Source organism: Leuresthes tenuis, unplaced genomic scaffold (genome assembly GCF_036924035.1).
Source record: "Leuresthes tenuis unplaced genomic scaffold, fLeuTen1.0.hap1 SCAF_20, whole genome shotgun sequence".
Taxonomy (NCBI): domain Eukaryota; kingdom Metazoa; phylum Chordata; class Actinopteri; order Atheriniformes; family Atherinopsidae; genus Leuresthes; species Leuresthes tenuis.
Window position 1 is genome coordinate 5,870,257 of NW_027325374.1, and position 26,560 is coordinate 5,896,816.

The following is a 26,560-nucleotide window of genomic DNA, read 5'->3' on the forward strand; positions in this document are numbered from 1 at the left end:
GCTTTGGTCTATTCACAGTGGCTATGTGTTTTTTAGTTTTCGAGATGGGCAGACATCTCTGGAATAAAATGCTTATTTACAGGAGAAAATGAGTCAAACAACGAGTGCCTTCTGTTGTACAGGGAACTAAGTACATTGTTCCGTATTTTAAAAGCTCAGAGGAAATTAGTGCGACTGTTTCAAAGCAGCGGTCAGTGCAATAGCTCACCTCAAGATTGTAACACCACCCACACACGCAGCAATGCTCCATCTACACCTCTCAGAGAGGGAAGTTAAAAACTGTCGAAGAGCAATCACGAGTGTGTTTTAGACATGCTTCTCCTTATTGTAGGAACGTGTTTTTCTGGGAAAACAAAACAAATCCACAACAGAAGTTAAACCCAGTCCTGGTGGAGGATTCAGGATAAGCTGAGAACAATGAGACAGCAGTCAGATTTTTGTCCCACTGTCCGTTTAACATCTCCCGTTGTTCGAAGACAGCGTGGACTATGGTGCAAAGCAGTGAGTCTAAATCCCAGGGCTCACGACACCAACTTCTCCCTGAAAACTCTTTGACGATTCAAATGACATCTAAAATAACCTCCTTGTTCATTCATTTCTTAACACTTTAATAGTTACCCCCCCCCAGTACATCAACAAGTGTAGGACAGAATAAAGTTAGCACAAATCCTTAGAAACTTTTTTCCCCTCCCACAGCTGGAAGTCCGGGACACTAAGATGGTAAATAAATGTCCTCATTAAATGGTTTACAGTACAATGGAGATTATTAGGAGCTGGCACACAAACCTGCAGCCTCGCTTCAATACGACAAAGCAATCATTAATTGTCAATTTCTGCTGTGAAGAAAGCTGACAGAACTTTTACTATTTTAACAGCCGGGATATTTAACTTTTATGACATTACGGTCCTTAGTCATTGAAGATTTGCACGTTTCACTCCCATTTTACAGTAAACTTATTTAATCCACCAGACAGATAAAGCTGGTTTTAAAGGTGGGACAGAAATGCATGTGAGAAAGAGAAAAAGATGAAATGTGGTTATGACGATAGGTGACAAAACACCATTTGCTCCACGTGTTAATTACTGTACATGAGAATGTACCGAGGTTCATGATAAGATTTACACCCACTGCTTTAACTTAGGGTTAAGTATCCAGAAGATAAGAGCACATTTAAATGAGACGTAACATGAGAATGATGCCTTATGCATTGAACAATATTTTGTTTTGGTCTCACCTCACAAATGTTTCCCACATAAGCAGAGAAATATTTGCAGTTTATGGTTCTGTCATGTTAAAATTTACATAAAGACCAGATAAGTTGTGAGAAAACACCGATAATTCTGCCAACAACACCCAGAGAGTACGTCGCTCTGATTCACTCACTCTTATCGTGACATGCTGAATGTGCGGTATCCCACGTTCACGGTCAACAGCGTGGGCTTCGTCCAAATTAACTGCACTAATGACAGCTGATAGTTGATGAAGTGGGAGTGAAGTGTCAAACCCAGCAGGGAAGGTGGACTCATAACCATCAGAGGAGGAGGACAGTCAAAGGTTGAGTGGAGTCACTCACACAAAACCCTAAAAAACTGTGAGAAACACCAGACGAAGGGGCAAAGGACTGACTTGGCGTATGACTATTAAAGGTCAATGGTTTTCGTGCACGGCAACAGTTTCAGCTGAGTTTTACATTTGAGACACTCATCTGCTCGTTTGTGACATGGACAACTACAACAGAGTGTTTCCATCTAAACAGCACAGATAAGAGTTGGGAAAAAACGTTTAGCTTTCAGTAGTGCAAATAAAAATGTTGAAAAATGGACAGATGTCAGATTTCTGTTGCAGCGATCTCATCAAAGTTGATCTCATTGCCACTGCCCTCGTCATCCTCTCTGCTCTCCAGTTCCAGACTGAGCTCCTGCAGGAGCTGCTCCAGCTCTCGATTCCTGCGATACATCTGCACATAGTTCTGCTGCAGCTGTTTCTGGTAGCGAATAACTTTGTCCTTCTCCTCCTGCCATATTCTGCGCTCCTGCTCGAAGCTTCCCGCTTGCTGCTCCACCCTCTGACGCTCGAAGACCAGTTCAGATTTCATCCTGTCCATCTGTACCTTCATGTTCTGCAGGGCCTCAGTGCTGCTCTGACGCTGGGCCTTCGCTTCATCACTCTCATAGGCGAGCAGGTGCTCCTCAGCATCCTGGAACACCTGGCACTGTCTGTTCCCTGGCCCCTGATTGGCCAGAGTATCTCTGAGAAGAACCAACTCTCCCTCAAGGCGTCCCACCTTTTCTCTGAGCAGCTCTGCCTCACTCTTGCGACGCTGAAGCTCGTTTTCACACACCTCCAGCTCCAGGGTCCGTGTGCGGGTGGAGCCTTGGGCCTCCTGGAGCATCACCTGAGTGTTGGTCAGCTCACCACGAGTCTCTCTGAGTTGACCCCGCAGTGAGACGATTTCCCCCACACGCTGCGCTAACTCGTTCTGCACCTCCTTCAGCTGCTGTTTCAACAAAGAGATTTCGCCTGACTTCTGACAGACCTGAGAAGCATTGAAGTCAGATATTAGGCCAAATGAAACTTTTGGAGCAAACACTGACACCGACTGTGAGCTGAAATCACTCAAAAGCTAAACTATATATAACTTTCAACCTGTTGAGCTGTTACCAGGTGCCACTAGACCATTTAAATCAGCTGAGACAATTGATTGTATTATTGATCTGTGTCTGGTACTAATAAAGAGAAAGGGCGAGCTGTTCCGTTAGTCTACATGAGCAATGATAGAAGATTCTTTATGCTGCCTGTCGTGCTCCGAGTGCCTGAAAATGTAGATATCATCTACATTCTTGCATCCCGTATCAAAGTAATAAATGAGTAATGAACAGAACAAAAACTAAACTTAATCAGTCCTGATTTTCTTCAGTGAACAGTCATCCATACAAGCATGAACAAGCTGCCACAGTCGGTTTGTTGCATCGTTACACAAGTATGAGTTTAGGGCGCGTTTGGAAATAAATTAATCAATAAAGACAGCACGTGATAAACTTTAAAGCCAAAAGCTGTTAATCTTATTGAGCTGATAATAAACATGTCAGGAAGTTTAAGAAAACATTTTCTCACCTCCCACTTGGTCTCCTCCAGTCGAGGCCCGAGCTGGATCTTCTCATGCTCATATGAGCTACAGCGCTCCTCCAGCTGCTCCCTTTCCTTCAGAAGCTGAGCAAAATCCTCCTGCAGCTTCTTCTTCTCTTGCTGGAGCTGGTAAACCTGCAGACATGACATGTGAGAAACCATTGAAACAGTTTAATGATATACTGAAATATCAATGAAAGAGGGCTGTAATGTTTCAAATGGTGTCAACTAAAAGCCTCACTTTAATCAACTCCTGTACATTATGTCGACCAAACCAACTCATATCCTTCCACGTTTACCTGTGTTCACTCAACAAGTTATTATTGTACGCGCTGGATCTAAAGTTACTTTGAGAGATTCTGACCTGCAGCTGAAGCACCTGCTGAGCCCGCTGGGCCTTCTGAGAGGCGACCTGCATCCTGGTGGCACAGCCCTGCCTCAGCTCCTCCAGCTCCAGCTCGAAGCGCTTCTGCTTTTCCTCATAAACCTAAAAGATGACAGCAGAGTGCACGTCGCTCACAGCTTACAGTCCAAAAGTAGTGTGCTGTCACAGAAAGGAGGAGTTTGGGGTTTCTACACACCTGACAAATTGCAGCTTCGTTCTCATCCAGGTTTTCTTTGAGCTGTTGTAGCTCCATCTCTCTCTCCCTCAGTTTGTCCTCCAGGTCCCGCACCACCCCTTCATAACCTTCCACAGGGCCGGGAGAGCGCCCGCTGGACCCGCTGTCAGACAGGGGCTGCCCCCGGCCACTTAATGACCCAGAGCCTGTGCTCTTACTGGAAGACGAGCGTCCGCTATCCGAGTTTGAGTGCACATGTGCACTGACTGGCGGGATGTTCTTTACGGGCTCCGGTGGGCCGGCGGGGGCCTCTCCTGACGCCAGGCTGTAGCTGGTGCTGTTGTAAGGCGGCAAGCTGGAGAGGGAGTTGCGACCCGAGTCGGACAACGAGCAGGACTGGCTGCTTCCACCGCTGGCGTTCCGCCCCCCACTGTAGGAGCTGCGCTTCTCAGAGCAGGACGGTGACACCTCTCTGTGGGTGGGGCTGAGCAGGTTCAGGTTGTTTTGGCTTTCTGATACGTTGGCACAGTGGCGAGGGGAGAGATACTGCATGGAGGAGCGGCTCTTGGGAATGACAGGTTTGAAGGCAGTGGGCCGCAGCACTGTTTTCTCCATGTTCTAGGAGAGGAATCGCAATGGGACAAGAGTAGAGAGGCAAGCAAGCAAGGGTTAACAAAGATTTTATTGAAATTTTAAGATATTTGTCCAGCATCCGACGTCCTAAATGAGAAGCAGATAATATACTTTTATCTAGGAATGTACTTTGAATTACTTTGATTGTATAAGACTCACCTTCTCAAGTTTTCCAGACACTGGGATGAGTTTTGGAGGAGGTCCCCCCATATTTCCATTTAACCCTAATCCATCTATAGTCTCATCTGCGTCACTTCCTGGGCTGGTAGGTGTAACATGGTTGTCATTCCAGTCACCTACATAGTCCTCATTTACATAGGTATAGTTCCCATTCCCACTCTCCTTCTCCAGCCCTCTGCTGGATGTTGTTGAGCTCTGCTTCTTGGGAGGTGGGATGCTCTGCAGTAGCGGGTCCGGGGTTGACTCAGCTCCAGGCTTGGGCCGCCGGACTCTGGCCCCCAGCTCAACACCAGAGCGGTGGTCCTGGTAGGGACGAGTTGTAACAAGGCTGCTGACAGAACCCATGGGCTGCAGAGTTGGGGGTGGCAGGTTGATGGGAGGTGAGGAGCCAGAAGGGTGTCGTCTACGTGCGCCTCCACTGTGGCCAGGTGTGCGGGGCTCACCAGATATGGGCAGAGCCTGAACCAGGGCCATGGTGACAACTCAGAGGGATCACTTGTGCTAAGAGAGAAGAGAAGTGTGATTTTTTCACTTCATAATATCTCCACGTCCATCTCAGGCTATTCAAGACAAGATCTGTAAATGCAAGTCCTTACAGCTTCATGTGAGGCAGAGGATTAGTCTCCAGGTTAAGTCAAACTCGTGAGCGCGTGTCATTCAAGTGATATAAAATGGTAACGTTCTCCGGTCAAAGCTGTGTTGGTCGTGTTTTTACATAACTGGAGCAAAGATCTGCACCTGTCACATTCCCTGATCTTAGGAAACTAAAAACAAGTCATGCAGCAGGTTTCCCTTTAAGTAAGCAAAAGGACCATTAGAATTCCCCACAGGGATGTAGTCAAATAAGTCGTCTCTGTTAAAAAACCCAACTATGACAGAGGTAAAACTGACAGGAGAGACCATGGTAGCCCACACACAGAGAACCAGCCATTCAATAAATCCAGTCAAGCAGCACTAACAGGGCTTGAGGCTGGCAAGGCATGAGGCAGCACGAGAAAAGGGTCTCTTACGATCTGAGACTGAAAAGGGTTTATTACATGCTGACATTTCCTTGACAGCAACAAAAGCTACTGTCTCAGCACATCTCATCAGCCTGAGGAGCACGAGAAGATCCCAACTGTGGACAGTGCTTCAAAAAGTACACACAAAAGAGGAGACGGAAGTGTCCCACACTGTGATACTTTGTAGACAAAGAGTACACCGAGTACTTCTGGGACACACTCACGTGTTCACGCCTTCACTCTCACAGGACTGGCGGTAAATATTGACATCGTAACAGAGACCGATAGCAACAGTTTGTCCAGAGGCCTCTGAATTCTTCATAGTGGAGAACAATGAGCAACAGGACGTGTAATTATGAGGTCATGCTGCACACCAAAACAACAGCAGAGCCTGTTGTGATTAAAAACATCAACGCAGTGAGTCAGAGAATACGAGGATATCCGACATGTAGGCGTGTCTTGTTTAGAGTTTCAGGTTTGCGAGTCATAAATGCATGACTAAAGGATTTCAAGCATTTTAAGACTCGCTTTAAGGCTCTCGCTACGTCACTAAGCAAACAAAAGTACAACAAAACCAAGACTTTTCCTCTTGTTTTACCTGCTCTGTAACCCTCTCAATCTGACTGACAGCATATATTAAAGAAAAAACCCGAAGAAGAAGACGGTGCATGTTGGCAGTCAGTTAATTAGGTGAAAGAAGGGGTCACAGCTGGAACGCTGGCAAGACATTTCTAGAGCACAGCAGCCAGAACAGGGCCATGCCAAATCATTTTCCAACCTGCCAAGTTTACAGTCTACAAGACCACTTGTGCGATTTGACTGATTACCACCCGTTAATCAGCACCCTTTAAATCTGGTTGATCCCTGCTTAAACTCATAAGTGACTAAGACAAATCTGGCACCGCAGTATGTTGTTATGATGCGTGAAAATACAGAGAAATTAGTTTGACTGTCTCCATGTCAGTGTTTTATGTCGTCTCGCTGCTGTTAAATAGCATGCTTAGATGGTGGCCGGTGCTTTACTGTGCTGTTATTAGAAAGTCAAACATCCACTTGCTCATTCCCTCGTGGCTCAATTCGATCAGTCCATTGATTCTTTTTGGTTGTTCCAGTAATGTAGTTTGAAAACCAAGTTTGAAATGTGTGTCAGTGTGTCTTTACAGACTTCTCCTGCGCACTTTAATCACTGCATCAGTGTGAATGGCAGAAGGAGAAACATGTCGTGTTAACGGTCCCCATGAGCACAGCCAATCAGGTTAAACGTACTTGATTTTCCATGAAAAGTTCAAAATTTAATTAGTCCATGACAATGTTTAAAATACATAACCACATCTGGATTTTTTTTGGAATGAGGACAGACACCCAGCCACCCAATTAAAGAAACCATAAAAATAACTTACGAGCGCTACAGTTTATTATAAAGGCAAGGTTCATTCAGGAGATGTGCAGAGATTAGTGAGCGCGCCTGGGTGCTTGACAACTATTTAAAAGTGACTAGAGTGGTTATCCAGAGATGAGACTTGCATGACAAATTGCTGTCATATTAACAAAAAGAAGCACATGCCTGGAAGGGGCCCGTGTGTTCAAACTCTTCTACTTAGAAACTGTACTTCTAGTCTCACACAGAACAACAAAAACTTGTGATCTGAGTAAAAAGCAGCCAATATTAGTTTAGATAGTCTAAAGAATTCCCCTCGCAGTTGCTTTCTTCAGATCATTATTTCTGATCAATGGGAGTCCATTTGTTGTCCACAAAGTCTCTCCAGACAAGTGAATGAGCTCTAATCCCTCAGGAACTATGCAGGGACTCTTCTCAGCAAAGCTCAGGATCTCAAACTGTTTTTAAAGCCTCCGTCATGTTACTGCGGTCCCGGTTTCCCTTTTGTTGTCATAGTAACTAGGGCCTCAAACATTTGAAACGGGAGGAGGTCAGAGGGCTGACAGGGAGGCCAGGACCCTCCTTAGCATTTTAAAGCTCTCAGACATTCTATAGCGCTGGCACTGCTCCATACTCTCCTATTTGGGCTAATGGAAAATAAATGGACATTAGCAACTAATGACAACTAGATGGATCCATGACATCTTACATCTCACAAGCACAACAAAAGACACTCCACTGCACGAGGGCAATATTTCAGCCACCCCCATAATGTCTACGGAGTCAGCTGATTCTGACTGTGAGCAGACTGTTATTGTCTGGAAAAGCCTTTGAGGGTTTTAATGCCCTTCCGTCAGTCACTCCTCTAGCTGGAGGAATATGTGGTAGTCCAGCTAAGGAAAGTGAAGCCTAAACATGCATTGGTCAGCCACTGCTTTGTTCATTTTATTCTTTTTTTTTCCCTTATATCTCATCAGTCATAAGCCACTGTTTCCAATAATAATAAAAAAAAGAAAAAACACACTTCTAAAGTCCTTTAGAGAATCGGCTGTGTTTTTTAAGAAAGTGTAAAGTTGATCAAACTTAAGAGTAAAATAATTGCACTGAATTTCTGCAGGAAGTAAGGACCTCCTGTGATGTTTGCCATTTTTAGTGACTGGCTGAGCTTACTCCTCTGGTTAACTGGAGCACTGTGCACACGGTGCGACACCATACCAATAATGGAAAGAAGTTTGGACAACATTTTCCTCCTTGCAACTGGCCTCAGATGGTCCAGCTCCACTACAAGACTGAGCCAGCTTTCAGCCTTTGAGTGTCATCCACCCGCAGTCTTTTTCCCACCAGACCACAGCTTAGAAAACAGCACTGACCACCCCAGATTTACAAAATATCTGCAGAATGCTCACATATTCAAGAACTGGAGCCCCAGCTGTACAAAGAACAGGCTCTGTCCATTAGTGATAAAAGGCACATATTCCTGTCCTCATTGCTATCCACGTTTTTGAGTATTCCTCATCCTCCTATAATCTCAAACATCTCTCTCTTATAGGAGAAAGGAGAATGAGGAGCCCTAGCTCTCCTGAAGTCCATCATCACCTCGTTTGTTTTTATCATGTGGAGCCACAGAGGGTTCAGCTAAAAAGCAGTTTATCACCCCTTGGTGACCTGACACATGTTCCCCATCTGCAAAGTCTGTCCATCCATTTTCTACCACTTCTATGGCACTTGGTCACAGGGAAACAGTCTGTGCAGTGAACTCCAGACCTCCGTCTGGACAGCAACCTCCTCCATTAAGTCCTGGATCTGTCCTGTCATTAGAATAGAAACAACACCTTTCGATATGCAAGAGTAGCAACAACTCTGAGCCCCTCCCTGGTGACTGAGCTCAGCCACCCCTCAGAAGATGCTCATTTCAGCTGATAGTATTCCCAATTCCCAAGTTTTCATTTTCAGTCCACAACTCATGAACACAGGTGTGAGTTGGAACATAGACTGGCTGGTAAACTGACACTTTCACCTTTTGACTTGGCTCTCGCTTCCCCACAGGCCAGTACAGAGTCCACATCAACGTCAATCTCACATTCCAACCCATCCAAACTCGTTAGCATGATTTTTTCTACTTAGGTAGCAACATACTCCCAACGGGTAGAGAGCAATCCACCGTTGTCCACCTGAGGACTATGGTCTCATACTTGGAGGTGCTAATTATCATCTCAGCTGCTTCACACTCAGCTCCCCAGTGCCTGCTTGAGGTCTCCATTCGACGAAACCAAGACGACCACAAAAAGCAAAGATGCAGAAATAAGCCGACTGAACTGGAACTGGCCAAATATGGTCTATAAAGGTTTTTAAAATAATCAGAGACAAACAGCAACTACTAAATCATTTAATAAGGAAAAAAATGTCCCATATAATCCTAGTTTGTTTTATAGAGGCCCTGTGCAACACAGAAACACCAGACAGACAAAGGGTCCACCTCAAAGTCATTTGAGTTTATTTAGGTGCTTAAATTTGCAGCTACTACAATGCCCACAAACCACCTGATACCTCATGACGGCAGGGTTTCAGCTTTGCCCATGCGGTAATCATATGGATACTTTTAACAGATGCTAATAAGTCAATTTGATCAAAACCAGTCCTGTGCCAAACTTGCCAATCCAATTTGGGTACTTTTCAAATCGGGTATAACCATCAACCATGTACCAACATGTGTTACGTGTATGAAAACACAAACGTGCTCCTTGTATAGAAGTTTATACGAGTTTGTCTGACAGTCAGGCACACATGCTGCAAGTCTTGATAAAGTGTGATGACATTTACTGGCATGCAAAGGTAACCTCACGCCTGACTGAGTCTGAGTCTGGCAATTCGAGATGGCAGCGGTATAAAAAACCTTTTTACAAGGGCAGTTACAGCAGTACAGTATACACAGTTTATTAGCCTAGCCCTAGAAGACTGTAACGTCACACAAACCTGCTTTGAGACTAACTGAAAGAGCCTGCGCTAAATCCTTCTTTGTTTTTAGCCACACCGTAAACACACAGCCACGGAGGTGAGGCTAAAAATATTCCTCACACCAAAAGCTGTGTTATACCAGCCCTCATCTGAGGCTTCACCTCTGAGAGCAACACCTATGAATAAAACAGGGATGTGGAGGGAAAGAAGGCGAATGAAAAGAAGAGCGCCTCAGATTTCAGCAGGGAATGTCTGCATGAGGGAACAAACAAATGAGTCTGGAGATCCCCTCCTCCACTCTCCATCTTCTCTGCCCAAACTCTGAATTCTGAATCCCACTCAGTTACCCCCTCCCATCCCTTTATTCTTCTCTTTGGAAACTGGAACATAGAGGAAAAGTGTGACAAAGCTATTTTGGTTCTCAAGACAACCCACCTTTCTACAGCCAGACACCTCACAGACCCGAGAGAAATGATAGCCACCAAACCAAATAAAGTGTCGATAAGGCGACAAACAGTTTGTTTTATCCTTCCAAAAGTCTGAATGAAAATGCTGATCAATTCATTCATTTCAAAGACCCTCCTGGTGAAAAGAAGTTTTTAAAACTGTGCTATGTCAAGTGCTAAGAAGAGAAAAGAAAGCAAAGAAAGCAGTTAACTACACAAGCATTCCTCATGATGGCCGAGAGGTTTGTTTGAATGATACACCGAACACTGTCAATGATTACACTGCACTGAAAAAGACCAGAGGCCTCCATTCAAACACACGTGTGACACTTGTCTTTTTCTTTTGAAGAACAGTAACAGTAAAAGAGCAGTTTCAGGCTGCAGATGATGATGGATTTCATTTTAAAACAACCCACTGATAAATCTATCCATCATTTAACTGTGTAATCTATTACATGTTTAATATTTTAGAAAGGGAATACATAAAAAATACCATGTTCTGACTGATGAACAGTCTAAACCTGAGAAGAAAAAACATTTCCACCTTTGAGAATCTACAACTGTTGATTATAAAGATTACATTTACACAGCTGACGCCACATTATGTGACAGTTAACAGGCAGTTAACCTGGATAGTTTGCATATGTTGACTGTACGAATGAAACATCGCGTCTTATTTACTGCCAAAGTGATTAAAAGCAACTTCCCTTTTCTACAACGATCTTAACCTCCTGAGTTTCTTACCCCAGTTTGTTCCCTGCATGGCTGCTCTGGTGTCTGAGCAGTTCCTCCTGATAATCCAGCCTCAGCTCAAACACTACGTTACATTTCTGACCACCCCTCCTGAGGAAAACTTCCCTAAATCCCCCTCCAGAAATGGAAAAAAAAGCCAAATGCTGCCACCGTGAATGAGAACACTGTCTCCTCCCCTTCCTCTGCTTTCATGCTCTCCTCCTCCTCCTCCTCCTCCCTGCACAGTCCAGCCTCTCTCTGATACAGATACACCTCCTCTCTCACCACTCCACTCCTCTGCAATTTCCTTTGGCCAAAAGAACTACACTCCGCAAAGTCCTCAATGGCCTTTGTTGGGCAGTAAATGGGCGAAACAGGAGGAAAAAAACCCAGAGAGCTGGGGAAATTGAAGCTGTCAGTTAAAGATCATTTTGCTCTCCTGATCCATTTTAGACAGTAAACACAGTAATAAGAAAATAAAACTGCTCAATTATATCACCTCACTTTGAAAAATGTTTAGATTTCAATGTACAGCCGTCAACAAAGTATTAAAAGTGTCGCTCTGGACTGCAGAGGTAAACGATCAAGACTGATAGTCTTTAAAAACAAATAAAAGTGAAGATTTTGACCTATTCAGAGGAAGATTTAGATCTATGACATAACAGGGTTTCACTTAATGGTTTCTTCTGTAATTCTGCTGTTGTACAAAGTCTCTTGTAGTACAACCTGTCCTTGTTCCACTCCTCAATAGATCCACTGTGAGCTAAAGGGCTGTTCCAACCAGAACCCTCAACAGGTGGAATAATGGGTCTTGTGCTGACAAAAACAAACTCACCAAAGCTGCAGTGAGGCAATGATACCCTAAAGTTCACCTTTTCTGAGAGTCAGGACGGTGGAGTTTTACTCTTCCTGCAGAATGAGACTCAGGGGGAATCTGCCCTCTTCCTGGTCAGGCTACAATTACTGGAACACTTTATATTCATGGATGTTGCTCAAAACAGATGTTTATATGCATCAGCCCCTCCAGAAAGGAACCGGGCTGTGAAGTAGTCAAATAGCTTCACGTGGTTAATGTACTTAGTTTTGATTGGTCCAGCAGAGCTGCATGAATGAACTCTCAACACAATATTTATACTTTAAACTGGTGGAACCAGTTTAGCGCAGAGGTTAACTGCTCATTTTTACCACAAATACTCTGTTCACAGTTTGCCTGCGTCTGTCTGCCATTTAGCAGTGGGCAGGTAAAACTGGAAAAAACAGGAAATGATGCTGTAAAGTTGTCTCACTGTGGGGCATTTGTGTTCATTTGTGCCCCAGTGAAACCTCAGTGACATAAAAGCTGGATTTTTTTGTCTCTGAAAGCATATTTAGGATTATCAAATTAAAACAAATCGCGTCTCTAACATCCGGAGTAACCAGGTGGCCAGCTTTCAGAAGCTGAACTGTAATCCCCCATCTGGACAAAAAACAAGAGAAACAACAGGAAGAGATGGTGCAGTCAGTGGAGCTCAGCTCCTACATACAGAGAGGGGTAAAGTAGGGTAAGAGAAGTAGGCTATGCCCTGCCACAGCCTTACTCACACACACAAACACAAATCTGTCCCTCATTTCAACTCCCTCCCTCCCTGCTCCTAGAACTGGGTCACGCTGGTAGGCAAAGTTTGTCCTTGAGACGTAATGCTTGGGAGGGAGTTAATGGTCATTCTTGATGATGTCTCAGTGGGAGGTCTGGATAACACTCAGTGTGCAACAGGTAAAGTCCCGCCAGGCTGTAGCCAAAGCAACATAAACCACCCTCAGTTAAATCCAACGCTGAACAACAAACACCATCAATCAGTCAGCTTGAGGTCACCAGTGCTGGCATCAAGACGCAGGCTGCAAATCACCCCTGTGAATGCCACCATTAACACCAACTCTTTATAGGTCGGACGGGTGGTTAATATGACTCGGCCCCCTTTGAGGGAGTTGATTTCCAGGCTTAAACAGAAGAGTAAAATGACAACTATATGGCTATAAGGTGGTGTGTCTGTCATTTAGCCTTCTCAGTCACATACAATTCTTAATCCTACAGAAAAATGTTCAGGCGCTCTGTCAGCAAACTTCCAGTGAACACTAAAAGTAGTCCCCCAGAGGCCACAATTCTAGTTTATTCGCATCTCTAGTGGATACCAAGCAGGTGGTCATCCATCATAAGCGGAGCTGCCATCTCTCTGTGGTTTGTGTGCCTGCTTCCTTCTATATTTTCATAACAACGGCTCTGGCTGGGACCAGAAACCGACAGAAAGCTAGGCCATCCATCGGTCCGTGCTGCATCGGCATGGGGACATCACTCCCATTGGACGCTTCAGCTAAAACTGGGCTTGACCAGCCAGCCCTTTGGACCACTTATCTCCAAAATAATCCTCCATGGCACAAAGCAATCCATGAACACCTCGGAAATAAAGCAAGTGAGAGAATGTAGCTCTTCACACGATCTGGTTCATCAGTTTCAAACCCAAATAAAGAGAAGGGAGAGAGGGCCTCTGTTGATTGAAATTAGCACTCCTCGTAAAGTCCAGTCATAAATCCACATAAATGGGCTGGCTGTATCGAGTTGGCAGGGACCAGATTTAACCATGCTGTGATTTACGGTATAATGTGCCAAAGAGATTAGGGTTGCGCCTCTAACTCTGGAATTACAGCAATACTCCATGCTTCATTAAGTCTGTTGCAAAGTCCCACACAGTAAGAGTGTGTTAACATCAACACAGGATGCGTGACGCTGCGTGTGTGGCATTCTGAGACAATTTCTTAACATCACTGACGTCTAGCTGAAAATAATGACCAAGTAGAAATACAAAAGCAGCATCCCTATGGATGCAACATTCTAGTTTCAGTGCAAGATCATTTAAAGTTTGTATAAATTCATATTTAAAAAGAATGGCGACACCTGTTTAACGAATCAGAAAACCGCAAAAAAAGTTCTTCTTTGTTGAAACTGAAACCCCATTTCAACCAAAAGCCTCCTCTTACCCGTCGATGACGCCCTTTCTTCAGCTTCTGGAGGCCTGTATGCACAGGTCTGTTGAGCATCGCAGGAATTAGACCGGTGAGAAGACCTTCATTCTCTCTTTTCGTCTCCGTTCTCACAGTCTGATGGGATAAAAAAAAAAAAAAAAGCACATTGTAGAATCAGAAGAGAAGGAGTGAGACGAGAAAGCTGGAAAACCTGAAATGTGACAAGTGTTTATAGAATTTAGAAAGAAAAGGAGGAAAATCTGAGTCATACTGGCAAAACAGCTTCACATGGAGGAAAGTTGAGACTGAGGGGGATTTTCCGTGTCAACAGGAGTGAGGACCAATCCTCAGACAAGTACCCCGTTCACAGAAACTATCCCCCGTGGGAAGGTTTGTTACCTCTCAGTACAGTAAGTTATGAAATAACCTTTGGTCATTTTCTGAGGTCAAACTGTCTGAAGTCTGCTGATGGAGCCTGATGGATGCCTGTGATGGATTCAACCTTTAACTGAAAGATAAAATGCTTCTAAACAATCTGGGTCAGTTTCTATGTTTTTGTCTACAAAAACGAAAGTTCCCTGCCACAGTCAAAGCAATATTAAAGTTTGTAATAGAGGAACACGAGAAAGGACTATGGATTGTATTTTAGACTAATATTCCATGTGACTTTATGTTACCTGTGGCTCGACCACGTTTTCAACAAACAGTACTAAGTTTCTGAGACTGTACATTTAGTTTGTGAATTTCATTTAAGTTCAACTCCATTAAACTTTTACATTTTTCCTGATTTCCGTGACCTCCCTCCATGATATCGCACTTTAAAGTGCAAATAAATTGGATAAATATCAGAAACCTTCAGTGTCAGATCTATGCAGCGTTTTAAAAACACATTAATAACTCATGCAACACTCGGGACTAACAGACAAGTTGTAGAGAGTAGGACTGTGCACTGCACAATCTTATAAATAGTTTACTGGAAGAGCTTGAAATGTTGTGATTTCCAGACCCAGGGAGTTGCAACATTCAGCCAGGTGGAAAAAAATGATATATTAGAGCATGTACTCAAATAATCAGTGTACTTAATTGAATGCACTTTACATATAGAGGAACCTTGGCCCACCCCCCTTTTTGTCATCAGGGTTAGGTTAAGCTTCTCACACGATCAACTATTTTAGTTATTCTTGTTTTCTGTCATACACAATGTCAGAAATTACTTTAAACATTCAAAAAGTTTTAAATCATGAGTTAAACACATGATATAGTGGCCAAAGGCGATTCTGATGCTCAGACCCATTTCAGAGAGAAATGTAGTAAATGATGAAATTTAAAAAAGTACAAGAATAAAAACACAGCCTGAAATGAGTAATTCATTCTATATGCTCCATTCATTTGACTAAAAGTTGCTCTGTAGTTGCTCTCTTTAATATGAAATTGTTGGGTAACAACCAGTTTATTCGTCACGTGGATCTGCTGTACCTTAGAGCATCTAAACAACTGAGATAAAGGGCCACTTTTAACATTAATGTCATGTAACAAATAAATGGCATTTTGTTAGAAACACATTCTAAAACCCTCATCTTTACAGTCTCTTTGCATCAACACTAAAAACAGAGTTGAGAAACAAAAGAGGAGATGAATAAGCTAAAATGTTTGCTAAAACTAACATTACCAACTACCTGCAGGGTTAACGTAACCCAAGCCTAAATAAACCACCACCATCAGCTCCTCCATCTGTGCCTAATGCATGACGTAGAGAGATGGAAGTGCTGAAGAGACTGCGGCTTCCCACATGGGATGTAGCTCGATCCAAAAGGCTTCACGCTGGCTTGCTAAATGTTGCACGATAGGGCCAAACCACATAACACACTTAGAATTAAAGTAAATACCCAAAAAATCTGTTATAAAAGCCACCAACCGTCCCACATGGCAGGAACAGGTGTCTTTCTCTGAGGGCCACATCCCTCAGAGGGGGTAATCCTCTCAACAAAAAAACAAACAGCGGAGAGGGGGGGTACAAGAAGAGCGCCAAATAAAAAAAAAAGCCAAGCACCTTCAATACCAATAAACATTACTGTGGCACTAATCAATAACGAAGAGATAAGATGTAACCATTTTATGTCCATCAAAGTAGAGTAAAAGCAAACTTAAATCAATTTGTGCAACTTAACCCTTCTAAGAAAATTGCCCTGAAGTGCACTTAATAAACAGTCCAAAACACTGAAACAACAACAGTTTAGCAGGTAGCCGTGAATCTTCAAAGTTCAAGAGGATTTCTTCCTATAAAGTGTCCTATGCACTGCCCTTAAAATATGCTTCCCTCTTATTTCTCCTTTTTACCCCACATGAGTCACATCACTCACATTTTTACAATCCATGGTGGTGGCAAACAGGATTTAATCACATCACTCATAAACCGCTGAGCAAACCAAGTTTATGCAGCAAATAAGTGGCATTTAAGAACTCAGACTATGACACTCCAATGATTTAAAGGCAGGATTTTTTCTGCTGACAGAAAGATGGCAGATTAACAGAAACAGGACACAGATTAGAGTAGGAATGGGAATTGTTAAAAATTGAGCAATTCCGGTTCCATTATTGATATCGCTTATCGATTCGGTTCCTTATCTGTTCTCATCCAATATATAGTACAAATGGCTGTGATTACAAGAACACTTTAATTTCAAGTATTTGCACTCAACTTTTCCCTGCCTCGATGAAAGGGGCAGCTGCAGATAGGCGGGAGCCAACCTCTGAGCCTGCCTCACTCTTGCAGCCCTCGTCAACTATATGTTAATATCGGGTGGAAATTATTAATACAGTATGTCGCTAATGTCATTACAATCAACAGGAACTGGAAGTTTTACGTTATCTGGGACAATTGAGACGGAATACGCTGTGCCACAAGCTCCCTCGCGAGAGTCGCCGCCATCGGGTGTCAAAGACTTTACATTCGTGCAAAGTAACTGCATGCTGTGTGGTCAAATGTTTCAGCATGTTGGAGGTATTTCTCCCCTTTGATGCGATCAAAGCTCTGCAACTGGCTCTAATATTGTCCTTTTTGGTGAAATTTAACCAAACTTTGGAGTGCTTCCGCATCGACGCCATGTTGGAAACATCGGAGCCAAAAGACGAAGTGTGCACATGATGTTATCGCGCAAACGCATCAGACGTTAGCAGAACCTATCAACGGGATCGTTAGGCACGCGGATTAACGATTCCACGCAATTTAACTACTGTTCACGATTCCCTAGCTTGGGCTAGCTCGGCTAGCTTGCTCTTGAAGGTAATTCAGTTGAATCTGGAAGCAGAGGGATCAGTTTAAATTTCAAGTGTCCTTTTTGAGTCCTAATCGTTGAGTCTATGTTTCTACAACAGATCATTGAGTCTATGTTTATTGAACAGCAAACCAAACGCTAGCTCTGGAGCAGGACTCTCATTTTCACTGCCACCATAGTTTTTCCTGCACATTCGAAAGGTAAAGGTGAGGTCAAGGGTATACAGCTTGTTGTAACCTGCAACTTCTCAACAAAATCCTACACCTTTCAACCCTGTGCAGTGGTCGGAAGGATACATAAAACAGAATGAAGCACAGGAAGTAAATTTAGACACCTATTGGGAAGGGCTGTGTACAGGAGTGTGCATACACACACACACACAGACACACAAAGAAGCATGAGAAAACACACTAACACAAGGCCAGTAGACTATTAAGGAATAGGGTGGTGTCCCACTTCTTCCCTATCCAAACACTGCCATCCTGCAACACTTGAGTTTATTATTCTAATGTTCAGAGTGTCAAAAGGTTCCAGGCAAGTTAACAAACTCAATAAGAAATGTGGGACCATCACACTCTGAACAAAGGCCATTCAGAAAACAGGGAAGTAGTGTAGTGTAAAAGAACTTCAAGCAATCAGCCACGCTGACATTGTTCTTTGGACCGATACAGCAGTGTAGATGTCAGGGAAAACAAGAGGAGACCAGTATTCAGAAATTCTGATATCACAAAGATGTTTGTTTGAAAGGTTAAAATGGGCAGCGGGCAGGGAGTGAATCTACAGGGAAAACCAGCATGCCTGCCTTGTTTTCACAGCAATAAGACAGCCCACATGGAAAGCATTACATTCCATCTCAAACAGCTCAAAAATCTGTATTTTCCTCACACATCCTCATTTAGGATCATTCAAGCCAAACCTCAAACATCCTCCAACATTTCAGAAACCTACGGCGAGGAAACAGCTCTTTATTGTGTTCGAGATGAGGCTGAAAACTTGCTCTCCAATTCATTTTTAAACTACAATGTTTATGTGAAACTTTTTCTATCAAGGACCAATGGTCGATGTAGTGGAAACCAGTCTCACCATGTGAAGACAAATATTCAGCAACTACATTCATATGATAACAAAATGTCCCTATTTCCTGCTTTCAATTCAGCTACAATAGTTTAACTTTAAATCTGATTATTTTCTTGCTTCTTTGACTGTGTTATTGCTATTCAAATCGAAGGGATCAATAACAGATCAACTGAAAATAAAACATGGGAACGAGTGAAGACGGAATCCTCTGCAGATGGACAGACAGCCCACTGTTTAAACGGTAAACATCTCTCGTCCCATCAGTGTACACAGACAGGACCAACGGCTCTCCACGCTCATTACTTCAGACCCACTTCCCCTCTGCCTGCGTAAGTCCTTATGCAATGCTGTGACACAGCCACCACGGACCCCACCACCCACCTGGCTTCTGATTCGCACACTTGCTCTTCCAAACCACCTCCTTACCTGTCACTCACTCAGCCTCCCTCCACACAGTCAGCACTCTGTGATGCAGACCTTTGGACAAATATTACAGCTCCTTACTGTGCGTTTGAGGATTCCTGTTTTTTAATGTTAAACAGAGTCCGTTGGAACGTTTTGATTGATTTGTGTGCTCCAGCTGAAGAATAATCAATCCAGACAGTGGGGAAATATTTATTCCAGAAAAACAACCACCTTTAGGGAAGGTTGTTTCCCACTTCTACGATGCAAGTCCAGTTCAACGCTGTAACCACGCTTTGAGAAAGCTGAACAAGTAGAAAAATGGGGAAGGGTGGAGAAAGTTTGTCATTTTAATAGCACTGTGCTGCATTTTCTAAATAATTTTCTGAGCAGCCAAATCCAATTTCTAAACCAATTCTGGTGCTGAAGAGTAAAATACCAACAACAAAGGATACAGAATTGAATTTCACGCTGGTTTATGGTGTCTGGCTTTAACGAGACATTTAAGTGACATAACATCGGGATGGAAAGGTGAAACAGATTAAACAATATTTCCAGTTTTTATAACAAGTCGTCTGTTGTTTGAATAGAGACGTCCCTCCAACTTACAGATCTACCTTTAAAGATTTCTTTAAAGAGTTTCTAGTCCAGACAGACAGGTTGTTCATTAATCACCAGTTTCTCTGCTGCAGAGGAATCTTTGGTGGCCCCCGATGAGCATTTAACCAGTCCCAAAGGAAAGTCCCCATCAGTGAGCAAACAATTCACTCAGAAAATGTACTCCTGTGGCCTCTGCAGTCTTTTGGTAAACTTGTAATCAAGCAGCAATAAGCGATTCTGCCCCAGCACATTAAAATAACCTGCCTAATGTTGTACAGGTCATCTGCATGCAGCCAAAACAAATCTGGCCCATTGACACTGAACCTCTGGGAGTGTCCTGTAGTATTTGGCAGCAGTTCCTTTTGGTCTTGAGGTTTGTGGAGTTCGCTTCTAGTAGGAGAGCAACACTCTACCTCTATGGTGAAATAAACTGGAGTTAATGAGTCACTGCTTTTATAAATATGACAAATCTTTACAGTTGTCTTAAATTCACAATTTACCATAATTCCCTCTTTCAAATATGATTGCACAATGTTTGTTTTTTTTAACCATTTTTCCAATTAACTGGACACCTCTTTAGCGATGTTGACACTTTACCAGCAATAAACTTGGCAAGTACAGTGTTACGACTTCTAAAAAAACAACAGTCTAAGCAACTAAAGATGACCCAGCTTGAAATAGACTGGTACATAATTTGCTGTATCAAATTACTGACTTATTTGTTTTCTGTTCCTGTGCTTTCTCATGTTCCTGGCCTCAATTAGAAAGTCTGTGGGCTTCACCGCAGTTATGGGGTTATGAGATGGATTACAGTCGGATGCCAAGCAGTTGACACAAATGAAGAGTAAGTGAGTGATGAAATGAGTTGTAGTTATAGAGGAGTAAGAAATAAGGGAACAGAAAAAGGAGGAGAGAGAAAGGAGTCAGAGACGCTGCAGGCCTGCTCTGTTCATCAGCACACATGGGCCTCCCTGAAGCAGCTGTGAATGCCATGATCACGCTAACTACCACCACAATCATAGCTGCTCCTGGGAAAAGGGCATGTCGCTTTTCATCTCTTTTTAGAGCATGCAATCATCCATAAGTAACAAAAGATTATGCAACACACCGTGTGTATGTTTTCTGTGAAATATCCTCCTGACAGGACTTACTTTCTGGTGTACGCTCAGACTTGGGCACCCGGCCATTTGTAACAAAACTGTTCCCACATCCTACAACTCACTCTAAAGCCTGAGCACATGAAATCTAAACAGAAATCATTTAATTTATTCTGGTTTTCATCATTCAGAAAAATACTACCACCTTGTAACACATAAAAAAGGACCAGACGTCCACGGCCATGCCTGCAGCTCCACAGCAGCACTTTGAAATAACAAGATCTCACCTCGTTAAAATTGCTCAAAATGAAAGCATCCTGATGTTAAATATGTTCTAGAACCAGGCTTGTATAGCACTCAGTGTTAGCTTATTACAGATGCATCTGCGCCTGTGAGTACGGTAGCCCATAACTAACAAGAAACAGAAGAGAAAAAACAAACCAGGCTATTCTGTCCAAAGAGGACGGACGTAATAAGCCAAATTATTTCAGAATTAACTAGTGTTCCCATCAGGGACATTAGTCAGCCAAACACTAAATGGATTTGGTGATGCTGACTTTGCTCTAATGGAAGCAAAGTTCAGCTGGTCATGCGTCTTATTAAAGCTGTTTACAAAACTGTAAATTTAATCATGACTGCAGCAAGTCTCTGAGACACTTTCACAAAGGGGACCGCAGGAAAAGATGCAGTGACATGGGTCAAACCTGAGGGGGGGGGGGCAACGACCCGGGTCGTAACAACTAATCTGTGGATTTTAAAGGCTAAACCTAAGCAGGACAGTGCAAGATTTCCTCACACTCCTGATGGTCTGTCTTCATAAGCAAAAATCATTGCTAGCAGCTCTGATCCACTACAAATGAATGCAAGTTGAAACTTTAATGCAACATCTAACATTTCAGATCATCATATGAAGATGCGCAGATATGTTGCTTGTCATAAAGAAGAAAAGGTTCAGGTTCCTAATAACATTCCCACAAAGTCATGATGATGAACCAGTGTACATTACCAGGACCTTGAGACCTAAAACGAAAGCTAAATTCAACTATATGGGCAACATATAAGCCAAAATAAAGCAGAAATTTACAGCATCTGTTCGCTGAGGTGGAAAGAAGGCAGACATATCTTTTTGTAAGGTAAAAGAGGTCAACAAGTTGTTGTTGTTGAGCTCTCTAAAAACAGCTACTTGTGGCCATAGTTTTGGATAAAGTTTAAAAATACAGTGCTTTGGTCCACTTGCATTGAAATGGGGTCCATAAATCATAGCACCAAGAAAAGAGGTGACAAAACGTGGCAATTTAGGAGGTAAAGGATGCCCACAGATTAATGGCCATGGTGCTCTGCACCTGAAAACTGGGACAAAGAAAGGGAGAAAAATAAATCACACAGGTTTACCAAAGAGCACTCACTAAATTGGTTGCAAATCCTTTAAATATTTTGTGCCCTCTGTATTCCTCACAATTGTGACAGACGTCATGTGGTCGGGTCAGGACAGACAGTTTAGATTAGACAGAAAAGGAGAAAATTTTCAAAAAGAAAAAAGCTTGTCTGACTTGTTCCCAGGCTCAGAAATCAGAGCTCTCTGAAACCTCAGCCCCCGTCTCCCAGTGACCTAAAACAGCTGTGCAGTCCAGCTGTGCACAAAACTCAGAGCTGGTTAAGAATAGCCAAATCCTGGGGAGGGGGTCACAGGCCTCGAGCCTGAATGGGGAGGGAAACTTCTAAATGTAGATTGCCATTAGATTAAAGCCCTTTTCACATATCAGTTGCTGCTTATCAGCCAAAATAACAACAGACTTCCTCATTAACCTGCTGCTGCTGATTTTCAGTTATTCACATGTGGATCAGCCCCACACCTATCAGTGTGTGTGCTTATCCATCAGCTGAGTGACTGACATTCACTGCACATTAACACGGTTTTGAGCAGAAAATACACTTACTTTTAATTATGCGTCCAACTGTTTACAATGGCTGCCTCGCGTATAACTGCATTTGTTCAGTTCAGAGTGTCAGTTCAGTCCATTGAAACCTGAAGGAAAAAAAAAAGTTAAAATCAGACACATTTCAAGCGACTGGTTTGAAACAAATAAACTAAAAAAAAGGCAATATCAAGTTTGGTGAGCATCTAACAAGAGGGAAATAGAGGAATTACTTTAATCTCTGGAAATATCTGGCAACATTCAGACGGGAGACAGCTGGCGAGTCACAACATTTTAATCTTTGCTAAGTTTGTGGAAATTTGTTTCTATTCCCCCGATACACCTCGGTTCTTCTTCAAAACCCATCAACAAACCACCTCCAGGCAGCATGTGAACCCACTTGAACATTTTGGATTTTTTCAAATTTTCAGCAGTTTTATTCACTTTTTCTTTTAAATGCAAAGCCAAAAACAGCGATGGAAACCCAGCCATTGTCTCCACCATCATCGTTGACATCCTCCAAAATCCCACAGTTCTTTGAAGTTCACTGGTAGAATCATGCAGTAGCAGGCCAAGTATGTATGTGAACAATTACATCAACAGTGGATCCAGTTGCCTAAGTTAGGTTAAAAAGCTAGATTATTCCTGGCCTCGAAGATTCACATGGTCTCTTTGAGTAAGAGCTTTTAAACTTTTATGGTCCCAAAGCACAGCTAAACAACAGAGAGAGACGGGGCCAATTGGTAGGGTCGTGTGGAGGAATAAGCATACATTTCTGATTAGAGTTTACGGTTTAAATGTTATCACACTGCACAACTATATAACCAGAAGAATTGTAGTGTTGACAAGATAAGAGGAGCATTTGCTGTCCCTCAGTTATTTCCAGACACTCGTATCTAGCCGGCCAGAGTTTACAAAAACTGATAGCTATCATACTGCGTTTACTTCAGGTCATCACTGTCGGAAAGTGGACTGTAACTGGCAGCTTAATTAGACAGAACGGCTTCTTCGCACTAACCGTTCACCAATCAGACTAAAAGACACATTAGAGACTGTAGGACATGTGAGGACTCAGTTTTCTGTCAGCGTGTTATGACCCTACAACAGATCCTCAGTAATCTGCAGTCGACTTAATGAAATCCCCGTTCTACTCATCCGACAAACCTTTTCCTGAGGATAATGAAACTTTAAGACATAATTACATGAGAAAAGATCTACAGCTCTTCAACTTAAGATGAACCGCTTCTTTTAAAAGATGAAGTTACTTCAGACATGAGCTTATTGACAGCTCATTGTTTGGAAAGCTCCCATGAGTCACAGCATCATTGTTTCAGGCAGTCTGAAATACTGTGCAACATCCCTAATTACAGCTAACAACCAGCAAGAGGAGAGAGAATTCAAAGCAGTAAGGCACTGCAAAAACAAAGGAACCTGATAAATACAAATCTGGCATTTCATGTGATATGACAGGCCCTAAGGCCAGCTAATAAAACGCAGCCTGCGTGCTGTCTGACAGCTCCCGCTATGTTCCCATTGTTGTCCTGTCTCCTAAAGTTTCTCTTTTTATTTGTTGAAGGAGGCGATTTGTGCAGTGCGACCTGATCCTCGGTTAAACAGCTCAAGGACAATAATCAGAGCAGCAAGACGGACGGATCCCCTACAGGAAACATAAATCTATGGTTTATTATAGCATTTTACATGAAGAAAACCGATAATCTGCGATGAAACACAGTCTCCTGGACTTGTATTCATACCTCCAGAAGAGCCGATCCAGAAACCAACAAGGTGTGTCACAGTGTTTTCATTCCCTGGAAAGGTTTTCTTTTACTGGAAACCAAATATTTTGAGCAAAAAGAAGCATTCTGTTCACAGAAATTTTCCCACATAAACAAAAACAAAGCAGGCCGCAAACTACAGGAAAGGAATGGACACGGAGTCCTAAAATATTCATATTGTATGATGCTTCAACCCCCAAGCCTACTCAAACATGCAGAGTCATAATACTGCTGTCAGGGAGCGCATCCAACTCCCAGGAGAGCTCCACGTGGATGCAATCAAGCTGATATGCTGACAAGGCAGATCCACCGAGAAGGTTTGAGTGAAGCTCGCCATGTGCTCAGGAAATCCCTGACAAATTATCAAAGCTAATAAAGTGACAAAGCTCCACACTCAGCCCCCTTTCAAACTAGCTCAGGTAAGCATTTGACCTCTGAACTCTACGGGCTGAACTCTACTGCCCAGTTTGTTTGTTCTTCTTTGCCATGTTCCCATTTTGTTCCAAATATTTGGCAGTGGTTTACAGATGAGGGCAGCTGCATATAAAAATAGACAAGTTGCTTTTTAAAAAAATCTCATTACAGTACATGAGCACTCTTGGGAATCTTCCATCTGAACACAACATAGTGCTGCCGTGCTTGATCAAGCTTTATGAACATGAGTCAAATTTATCAACAAGTTAGCTTTAGTGAAAGAGTGACTTATATTCCCGTTTCCCTTTAGTTCTGGCCCCACACCTGTCAATGCAATAATGCTGTGAAAGTGCCTCTGTGTTGAGCAAGGAGCGGCTATACCCAGCGTCAGAAGGGGAATGCCATTCATTTTAAGAATTCACATGTGTCATTGCTGTGCCCCAGTTCAGCTCAGCAGAACATGGAAACTCAAACCACTCTTTCTTACATACAAGCTAGAAAACAGACCGACTGCTGTTTTGTGTTGTCACTTGGATGTAAAATCTGTCACCGTCCCTTCAGATGATGAACAGGAGCTCAGTTTGTTGCAACATAAAACTACAGAGACCTCTTGGCCCTAAAGGATGTTTTAAATCTACTTCATACCAGCAAATAAAGCTAAGACATGAACTCTGAATGCTTTTCTAGCTCCACCAAAGAAAGCAAGCCATTCAGTTTCTATGGAGCAGCCCAACATGTCAGGCCCCTGATGATGCTTTATGGAGTTTATTTGCCATTTCTAGCGTCAAGAAAGAAACCAAGGTCCCGCACCAGGGAAGTGATGTGGCATAAGTGAGGTTGCAAAGGAGCTATGAACAGATCCTCTAAGAAAAACAATACTGTCCCGCAATACACATCCATCCAAGCTGCAGTAACCATCCAAGCCTCTCCGTTTCTGAAGAGATAAGATGAAAAAAAACCAAGATTTGTTTTTAGAGGCTGGAGGAAGCATGCGCAGAAAGTCCACGATAAGGAAATAGTTGATTTATGACCTGGACTGAAGCTAAAGCCTGAGCAGGAAATGAGTTTAGTTGTTCTGCAGGAGGTAGTTTAACGTGTCTAAACCCACCCAACCTGCCGAGTCTGATGCACGCGCTGATATAAGAAATGACAGAGAAAAGGAAGGTTTGGCCGTTTAAGAGGGGCGAAAATACCTCACGTGCCCCATGGTAGCTTTTTAACATTATCAAAAAAAAAAATCATTCATGAGACTTGACTTCCATTTATTCACTTATTTTCCTCAACACTTTGAGTAAATAGAGAAACAACGACGTGCAGAACCAGGTGAACCTTCTCCTGTACGTAACACCTGTGCGGGGTTACGTACAGGTAAGGGTCGAGTTTCTTTCATGTACCCAAAGCCGCGCAGCGCGCACACAAAGCAGCCTAAAAACTGCAACATCGACACAAAAATACCCTTCAAACCGATATAAAACATTCCACTTTAAATGCTCAGTTAGTTTGGGTAGTTACAGTAAAATCCTACCATGTACAGAGAAGAGGACCATCCAGGAGAGTTGCTCCGTTCTTCAAAATGTTGAGAAAATCTGAGTGCGACGGTGTTCTTCTTCTTCTTTTAAGTCGTCTTATCCACAAGCTCTTAAGTTTACCGGGGTGTGGGCTGACAAAACTGCATGTTAAATGTCCTCCTTTGGCCCTCGGCTGTCTGCTCAACTCGTGAAAAGCGCGTTTGTTGTGAACGGTGGACAGAGAGCTGCGGGGCTTTTAGGGAAGAGGAAAGGTAGCGAGAGGAATAACGACTAGATCCGGTTGAGGATTTCAAAATTAGATATCTTACTTTCCCGGAGTCTTTTTTTTTGTCATTATTATGGGATTATTTGAAGCAAAAATATTAAAGGAAAAAAAAAGGACTTTCTTTTAGATTATGAGATTTTGGTCTTTCATTTATTCTCTGAGGCCAAAATCCTCTCTTCAGCAGCCTTACAAATACCAAAG

General features: G+C 42.9%; 1 protein-coding gene across 3 annotated transcripts; it reads right to left on the reverse strand.

Moving 5' to 3' along the window:
* Positions 1-209: 209 nt before the first annotated feature.
* Positions 210-26,310, reverse strand: LOC140278260 (leucine zipper putative tumor suppressor 2 homolog). Of its 3 annotated transcripts, XM_072373237.1 has the most exons (8): positions 26,091-26,310; positions 22,398-22,486; positions 14,025-14,144; positions 4,480-5,001; positions 3,709-4,305; positions 3,492-3,614; positions 3,116-3,262; positions 210-2,537 (listed from the first exon to the last, which is right to left on the reverse strand). In XM_072373237.1, exons 4-8 carry the CDS (start codon positions 4,972-4,974, stop codon positions 1,830-1,832), a joined length of 2,070 nt encoding a protein of 689 aa, XP_072229338.1. In that variant the 5' UTR covers positions 4,975-5,001; positions 14,025-14,144; positions 22,398-22,486; positions 26,091-26,310; the 3' UTR covers positions 210-1,829. The 3 variants fall into 3 exon arrangements, with proteins under 3 accessions (XP_072229338.1, XP_072229339.1, XP_072229340.1); XM_072373238.1 differs by lacking the exons at positions 14,025-14,144; positions 22,398-22,486; positions 26,091-26,310 and adding an exon at positions 11,025-11,159; XM_072373239.1 differs by lacking the exons at positions 14,025-14,144; positions 22,398-22,486; positions 26,091-26,310 and adding an exon at positions 5,538-5,707.
* Positions 26,311-26,560: the final 250 nt, after the last annotated feature.